This window comes from Halyomorpha halys, unplaced genomic scaffold (assembly GCF_000696795.3).
Source record: "Halyomorpha halys isolate HHAL.00 unplaced genomic scaffold, Hhal_1.1 Scaffold599.1, whole genome shotgun sequence".
Lineage (NCBI taxonomy): Eukaryota > Metazoa > Arthropoda > Insecta > Hemiptera > Pentatomidae > Halyomorpha > Halyomorpha halys.
The window spans coordinates 653,416-662,358 of record NW_027108603.1 but is presented as its reverse complement, the minus strand read 5'-3'; the positions used below and the strand labels follow the sequence as shown (position 1 = coordinate 662,358).

The 8,943-nt window shown below is 32.4% G+C and overlaps 1 protein-coding gene across 3 annotated transcripts in view; it reads left to right on the top strand.

Annotated features, from left to right (window-relative positions):
• The first annotated feature begins 1,900 nt into the window (after positions 1-1,900).
• The window catches only part of ix (intersex), an 8,740-nt gene continuing 1,697 nt past the window's right edge, over positions 1,901-8,943 (top strand). Inside the window, exons 1-4 of one of the 3 annotated variants that reach the window (XM_014426883.2) lie at positions 1,901-1,981; positions 2,522-2,715; positions 6,866-6,927; positions 7,143-7,236. In XM_014426883.2, the coding sequence (XP_014282369.1) occupies positions 2,527-2,715; positions 6,866-6,927; positions 7,143-7,236 (345 nt within the window). In that variant the 5' untranslated portion in view covers positions 1,901-1,981; positions 2,522-2,526. Of the gene's footprint in view, positions 1,982-2,175; positions 2,379-2,521; positions 2,716-6,865; positions 6,928-7,142; positions 7,237-8,943 lie in introns of those variants that run through there. The other 2 variants (XM_014426884.2, XM_014426885.3) reach the window with 2 other exon arrangements.

Here is an 8,943-nt window from a genome sequence, read left to right as displayed (position 1 = left end):
AACTCTGGTTAGAATGAATCGGTAACCTGTAGGATAACCACCCTTCACCGAAACTCTGGTTGGAATAAATTGGCAACCTTTAGGATTACCACGCTATAACGGAAATGGTAAAAATAAATAGTTTGCTACCAGCTATTGCAATAAACTAAAAATTTCTAATTCTAGTTAGATGAAAAAGTAAAATTCAAAATTTTTCTTCACTTTAATTTAAATCTGTGTACAGAATGATGGATGCTGGTCCAGCCAGTGGAGAAGCATATTTTGTATCCTGTCCACACTCAGTTATTTTTGCAACATGCTGGTCCAGCATGCTTTGTATTCTATCCATGAAGTGCGCTTTTTGCAGCATACTATATTTCCTGTCCACAAGCAGAGACTTGTCCTTAGTCTTTGAGTCCAGCTCAGCTTATTTTAATGTGCGTTGAGAACAGTAATAATCCAACTTGTTGGAATAAGTGCAGTGTATTTAGTAATGAGAAATTTTAGAGGTGAAAAAACAAAATAATAATGAGTTAAAGAAGATTGTGGGAACTGAATTATTTTAAAATTGGAAGTGATGTGATCATGAATGAACTGAAAATGATAAAGACATTTTCTTTAAAAATTTAACTCGAAGGTCAGAAGAGAAATACCAACTTTTGAGATTGGCTGAACCAATAATTTCAAAACAGTTAACCTATTTATGGTAGGCTATATCGGACGAAATAAATATTAGTTTAAAATATTATTGAATTTCTAATTAAATTAATTAATTATTAATACTAGAAAATATTTTATATAAATAGTATCTTTAGTACTGGTTTGTAATCACGTTAAAACCTTTCATTATATCACAAATTGAACTAAATTTAAAATGTATTAAATGCTACTTCCAATAATTTAGTCCATCTACAATTCAAATCCACTATGCTGGTCTCAAAAATTTGATGGGAAACTTTAGAATAATTCAACATCAGTTATGTAAAAAGAAATAAATAAAAGGCACTTGGTGATTGGGTCCCTTCTTGTTTCACTTTGCTATAAAACTTCGCATTTTTTGGTTTCTTACCATCCCCATGATACACTTAAGTATTTTCACATTATAGTCTTGAAGGATAGACATCTGAGGCGCCTTACTTGCAAGTCATAATTGGAGAGTTAATGAAACCTTACGTTTAAGTTTGTTGTTAATATTCGTTTTTTTTTTGTTTTTTTTTGTGATTTCACAGGTATATCAGAAACAATTACATATTTATTTGTTCAAACTTCATATCTTAATATGTCCCTTGAAAGAAATTTATTTTTCACTAACTCTTCTGAGAAAACATTTATTGAAAAACTTAAAAAGATAATAAAAATTTAGTTCATTAAATTTTATAATGAGTGTCTTCTTTTTATGACAGCAAATATACTTTGGGATCCTGTTACTGTTCTCATTGAAAGGTGTCGATCTGAACAGACATAAATACGAATTTCTCGTGAACCACTCAATGGATTTTCATGAAACAAATTATTGGATAATTTGATAATTGGTAAATAGGATTTACTAAAACTTCTACTTAGTTCACATTTGTGGTTAAATGAACGGTTTTACTAATAATTACATTAATTTGGGAAATTCCTGTTAGCTTCAACGTAAACCTGAGGAGGAGTAGCCAACCCCTTCCTCCCACTCCTAGACTTCACTTTTGCTAAGAAGTAGTAGTACTTGACAAACCTTCTGCCATCCCCAACTTTCATAAATTTGCTAATTTTCATATGAGGAGAAGATGGTTGGGGGAGGGGCGGTCAAAATGAAACACAAATAAGTTGATGTAACTTATTTGTTTCATGTTGACCACATCCCCAACCATGTTCTCCTCGTACAAGTCATCCACGGCCAACTATCTCTCATAATTGCTAACTTTTAGTTAAGATTGTTGAACGTTTCAATCACGAACGGTTATCAGTTGTGTTTTGAAACTTGACAGGTTTTAGCTGTGTGAGTTCTAGTCCCATTAAGGTAGAATAAATATATATTTGTATGTTTTAACTTATTTAAACAGGCAAACAGATGCAGAAGTAAAGTGTTCAGTTCTATTTAACTGTTGATAATAATGAATATTTTTTAAAGAATTTATTGTGAAGTTTGTTCATATTGATTTACATAGCACCTTTTCAGTATGAAAGCATTAAGTGATCTTAGTATATTGTTTTAATAGGGATGTACATTTTATTTAATAGCCAAAAAGGAAGAATACTATTAATAACTTTATTTTCTGCAGATGTATTGACCTGGGTTGTAGGTCTCCATCTGGGTTCTTAGGTGGGAGTGTAATTAGAGACCCCTCAAATGACAGTTATTTGATACATATGTATATTTCCTGTATACTTTAGTTAATCCTTTATTTTTAATCAATGTGAGTACTATCTAGTATTTAAAATAATATCTTCATGTGAATCTGAAAATTATAAAAAAAAATCCATTTTCTCCTTGTACCTTAAATTTATTAAATATGTTTTCTGTAAATATGTTAATCAATTTATGTTTTCTGCCTTTTAGGTAAAATGAACATACCTCAGGTAATGCCGCAGGGGCCAGTGGTAATGACCCAGGTTCCCATGCAACAGCAACCAGTAGTCAATACTGTTATGGTCAATTCTCAAGGACAACCATTGACTGGACCTCCTCAGGCACAAGAAAATAACATATCTAAAGTTAAAAGTCTCATCGGCCCATTGAGAGAATCTCTTGCAGTTAGTTTTATTATGTTTATTTTATTAAATTATTATTGTACAATGCATATTTGTAACTCTTCATTGACTAAGATTCCAAAGCTGTAAGTTGAATATTTTGGTGCTTATTATTCTGTTTAGAACAGTTATAGCTTATCTCCTACTCTATTATTTTTATATTATTACTCCTTTAAACGGGTCACAGCTATCAACTTCCTCTTGCTACACTGGCTTAAAAGATTATCTCCCTAATGGATGCAGATATTTTCTGCTCAGAAGCAGAACAGCCATTGGCAGAGGGGGCACGCTGACACAGTGGACTATCATCTCACCCTAGAGTTAAAGACAATTTAAAATTCTAGAATAATTTTTTATTATATCCATCATATTTTTATTCTAAAAGGAGTTGTAATATGTAGTAGTTTGATCTCTGTGATGTGTTATTTACAAATATTTTTTGCTATTGCAAAACTAAAACCTAAGATGTTTGTGTCTCATTGCTTTTTTCTTGACAAACATCGGTGACATGGTTTAAAACAGTAACATTTCTATCTTCCTTCATTTTAGGTAAAAAATATTAGGAAGTTAAATCAAATTAAGAGCTCAAGAAAATTTGGGACACTTACAGGTAAGGTCTGTCGGTTACTAATAGCTCTTCATAGGAATAACGCCTATCGATAAGTAACTGAAAAAGCATGCCTAATATAAATCATGTCTACCCAGGAAATATCTAGAACCCATAAACCTTTTCAACTAATGATTACCGATTTATAAAAGTTTAATGAGAGCCTGGGATCTGATGAACTTCTCATCACCATTTAAAAAATTAAAGAGAAAAACAGTATTTTAAGGAATGATTCATCAAGCAATAATATGTGAAATGAGCTGAACAGTTCTTCAACATAGAATTTATTTTACTGACTGTTCTAAAGCACTACTCTTACTTGGTGGGTAGGTGCGTTCTTTCTTGTCATAATAATGTGAACCCCTACGACCCATGGAAGGTCATGGGTTCAGTAATTTGTAAAGGGAAGCTCTGTCCTCGCTTATACACAATGTTTTATTGATGTGTGTTATAAAATACATTATTATTACCAGTACTTTAATTGGTTCACAGCTGTCGACTTCCACTCATTCAAGGGATAAACAAACTTCTAATGGGTCCTTTTCAGTTCGGGACCTAAATTCACTGAAGTAGGAATCACATAAGAGAGTTCATGTACTTTCACCATGTCGGAATAGTACTTGGAAACTAGTATCATTATTTTGTTTCTACTGTCACTGTCTGCCATCATAAATCACTGCTCAGTTATATAACTTTGTTGTGAATGTTGAATTATGATTGACTGTGACTAGAGTATCTAGAATATTTTTGAAATTACGATCAATCTAGATCATTAATAAAAACAACAAATTAAAAAGTAAACTATATTTACTTTCAAAGGTCTTCCTGCAGACCACCCCAAAGAAACTCCGATCAATGGTACTATGGTAAGAATATATCCAATACAAAATAAAAAATCTATCTTTCTTTTATGTAGTACCAATATCTACCCAAAGGAGCGATGTGTAAATAATTTTACACAGTACAACAGGAGGTTCTGTAGAACCTATAGTGTTGTTTATTTGTTTTTCATTTTAGTGTTCTTAACTAATTTAATTTAATTTTTTTTAGGTTTTGTAATTTATTTCCAGCTAATTAAATAAATAAGTACACAATATATATATATATATATATATGCAAATATGTATAATAAATGCAAATAAATGCATTGTATATCGTGTAAATGTGTAATAAATGCAAATATATAGAACGTATGGTTTAAAAATAGTGTTGCTGGGTCCAACAGACACACCACATTGTGATAGAACCAAAAAATTCCTAAGATTTCGTAATTCCATTCCTCAGAACACCCGTCAGCTCCTAGTATTCTCTCTCATCTTCCTCCAATTCGACTACGGTTCCTTGGTATATGGAGGGCTGTCTGGAGGACTAGAGTTGAGACTGAAGAGACCCATGAATTGCTTTGTAAGATTTATCTTTGGGTTTCCAAGGCGCTCTCAAGTCTCCTGCTGATATACCGAGTTGAAGTGGCTCTATCCAACCTCCCGAATGCAGTACCTCCTTGATGTTTTCCTATTCCAAGTCCTTAAAATCAAAAAACCTACCTATATCCTTGATCTCCTCCCTCTCCGTTCATACATTCACTCATTAAACACCAGATCCCAACCAATTGATTTATATATGTCCTCCTATAGAACCGCCTTCTTTAGCAAATCCTTCATCATACGTGCAACCTCCTTCTGGAATTCTCTTCCAATCACCAGTCCTCATCCATTGTTTCCTTTAAGCAACACCTATTCCTTCTCTTATTGTATGACTAAACCTCCGCATCATTGTAATCAAATAAATAGGCATATATTGATTAACATTATAAACAGTAGTTAAGCCAATATTCCAATGTAATTTCATTTTACTGACTGGAAACTTGTAGATGCTTGCCAGACAAAAATCTTATTGTATGAACCATGTATTTATTCTTAGAGGACATATGTCCCAGAATAAAATTATTTTTTCATTCATTCATTTCATTGTGGGTTAACAGTTACTATTATTGACCAGATTGTTTGTAAAATTATTAACTTATTCTTTCCTACTTGCTTAAAATATTTACAATTGATCATTTCAATTAAACTCTTGGTTGTATAGTCCACCAAGAACCCAGAACTCCACTCTTCTATCATTTGAGTAAGTGACATCCAGTGATTAAAGCACTACAAGATCTCCTAGTTGTGTAGACAGATGAGGTAGTTCCCACTTATTGTAATGAGTCAATTGTATGACCTATACGCAAAAAAGGTGATGGACTTGCTTTTAGCAACTATTGAGGTATCTCATTACTTTCTTGCACCTGTAAGATATTATCACACATTTTATTTAAACACCTCTCACTCTGAGCTGAAAGTGAGTTCGGTTTGTACCAGTACAGCTTTAGAAAAGAAAGATTCACCTTGGACCAGATCTACTGTTTGCAGACCATTCTTGAAAGAGGGCGTGAATTTATAACCAAAACTCACAACCTTTTCATAGATTTTAAAGCAGCCTATGATAGCATAATGGTAGAAGAGCTGTACAGACCTCTCAGAGAATTTAACATCCCTCAAAAACTTATAGGCATGATAAAGCTCAGTATGAAGTATGTGAGATGTAGGATTATAATAAATGGTGATAAATCTGAGGAATTCCATCCAAGAAAAGGACTCAAGGCTAGGAGATGTACTAACTTGTATAATGTTTAATCTGGCACTTGAGGCTATGAAGATGCAGGCAAAGAAGCATATTCACTAAATTAATCCAATTGGTGGCTTATGCAGATGACGTAGACATTGTGTGAAAGTCCCTTCAAGCTATGACTGAGGCTTTACTTGCATTGGAGGGCGCAGCTAAAAAACTTGGACTACAGGTCAATGAGCACCGTTATCTTTGGAAAGGTGTTGGAGTTTATTAACCTGGATTCTGTGGTCACTCAAGAAATGACCCCAATATTGAAATTAGAAGAAGGATTACTGTAGCCTGAGAAAACAGCTATCAGGCGAATACTCTATAGAAAGACCAAACTTCACCTCTGCAAAACCCCGTGCTTCTCTATGAATTTGAATGTTGGGCATCAAAGCCTACTGAAAAAGAGCTTCAGATCTTCAAAGGAAAATTCACTGCTGAATTTTCAGAGGTGTTAGAGAAGAATGGAAAAGACGAGTTAACCTGGAGGTATACAATGACTTTGGAGAATCTGATATTGTCAAGACAATGAAGCTGAAAAGTTAATGATATAAGGGTATATCGTCAGAATGAAGAATAGAGAAATGCTGCCAACACAGCCTATTTATGGAAACATTAGGAGAGGGAAAGTGAAATGATCAGATGGTATGGTGGGTGATAATGAAAATGTTCTGGGTAAAACTGGATAGCTGCAGCACAAGACCATGACAATTGGAGGAAGTGGTAAGAAAAGGCCTAGACTTTCAACCAGGTAGTAAGCCGTAAAATAAAAATCTGGCTGGTTCTTTATTTTACTAGCCGTAGCTTTGCAATATAAATTAGAAATAGAAGAGTGTTGTCTATTGTTTCTTTAATTGGAACATATCTAAATGATGCTCTTTTTATTTTCAGGCAACGTTAAAAACTGCAGCTCAGACTTTGCACCAAAACAGTTTAGTGGATGTCGGATCACTGTAAGTAGTTTTTGTCTAAGGTTTGGTTGTTTAGGTTTCATTATTTCCCATTTGGTAAATAGTGTTATGATTTAAGATTAACTTTGGAATTTCAATGATCTTTAATAGTTTTATTAAATATTTTAAAATATTGTATTTTTTTAAATGAACTGTTTCTTGACTATGATCCTAAATCAAATATCTTCATAAGGATAATTTGTTTTTTTTATTAATAGAAAAAATGTTCCTCCTGTTGATGTTACTCCTCCAAGATTTGACAAAAGCATGGAAGAATTTTATTCTATCTGTGATCAAATTGAACTCCACCTTGTAAGTATTATAGATATAGTTTTTGAATGTTCACATTTTAGTAAATCATTAAAGGAATTTATGATATTATTTCTAGTAAATATACAGTATCTCAGCAAATAGTAATTTAAATGCTAGTGGTCTGCTGCAGTTGAATAGTATAATTTTGCATCATTTAATTGCAATTACTATAATTGATACATATTTAAAAGAAGTTTTGGTAATCATAATTTAAAACCCTTGTGTAAAATTAATAATATGCAACTGTGTTTTCTCCCACCAACATGAGGTTAATCCCATCTGGATTAACTGAAATTAGCTGTGAGATGTACCTAATAAATATTTTTTTATTTTTTTGTTCTTTCATCTTTATTCATTGCCAAAAAAGGCTTGTAGAGAACATGGGCGATGGAGAAGGGATTCATTAAGTGTCTATCCCTTCTCTTACATGGGGGAGGGAACCGAAAGAAATTTGCTTAGAGGAAGTTCTTGATCATTCTATTTTCTTCAAAAGTATACATTTTTTTACTCACTTATCTTCAACTTATCTAAAGTTATGGCAATATGACGTTATCTGCTAAATTTTGTGATCTTCCATGCCAAATAGTACATCAATTTCATGATGAAATAGAATGAAAAATAATTTTATCATTGGACTAACATTCCCTATAAAGAATTACATGGCTCAAACTTTATGATTAATTGTTTGGCAAATATTTGAAAAATTGCGATATTCAAGTTGAAATTACAATTTATTGTTAAAATTTAGTGTTATGGCTGTACAGATTGTTTAAATTGACATGGTTGTTTGATTATGTAAAATGTGAAGGAATTGGTGTTGTTTAAAAGAAAGAATGGATGAGGATAGGAGGATTGAGATAGGAAGAGAGTTTCAGAATAAGGTTGCACAAATTAAGATGGATTTGTTCAAGGAGGCAGTTCTGTAAGAGGTCATATATAAATCATTTGGTTGGGATCTAGTATATTTAATGAATGGATGGATGAACTTAGAGTGAGGAGATCACGGATGCTGGCAGATTTTTTTTGTTTTAAAGGCTTTAAAAAGAAAACCCCCAAGGAGGTGTTGTTGGAAAGTAGGATTAAGCCATTTTAACTTGGTATACCAAGAGGAGACATGAGTCAAATCAATTTTCCTGGAAATTGTTGATTTTAAATAGCCACTAAATAAAAAACTGTAATTGTTATAAAAAAAATAAAATAATAATGTAAGCATCCTTGAAAGAAATGTCTGCTTTGATTTTGATGGAACATTTATTTCTACATCATTTTTTGAGTTTTTGAGATATAAGTGAACAACTGAAAAAAAAACCTTTTGTCTCCTAAGGACCTCCTATGTTTGTACAAAAGGTATCTTTTTTTTATTAGACTATAAGTATTATGCAATACATAAATATTAAAATTGAGAATTTTAAAAATGTCCACCAAATATACAGTCTTGTCCTAAGATTCATTTTCTTTCTCATGTTGTCTTTAATGTCCATAGTAACCCTTATGGGAAACAAATATTTGATTATTTGTTATACTAGGTGTTAGCATCGGGGATATTGCCATCTTAGCGGAAAATATTATTTTGGATTCCCTGGGGATCGTACACCATCACCTGCATGGGAATTAGCTCGGAGATTGTTCTTTGTTTTATTTATTCATTTTAATATGTTGACCTCTCTATGTGGGTGTTTTTACGTATTTATTCATTAAATCATTTTA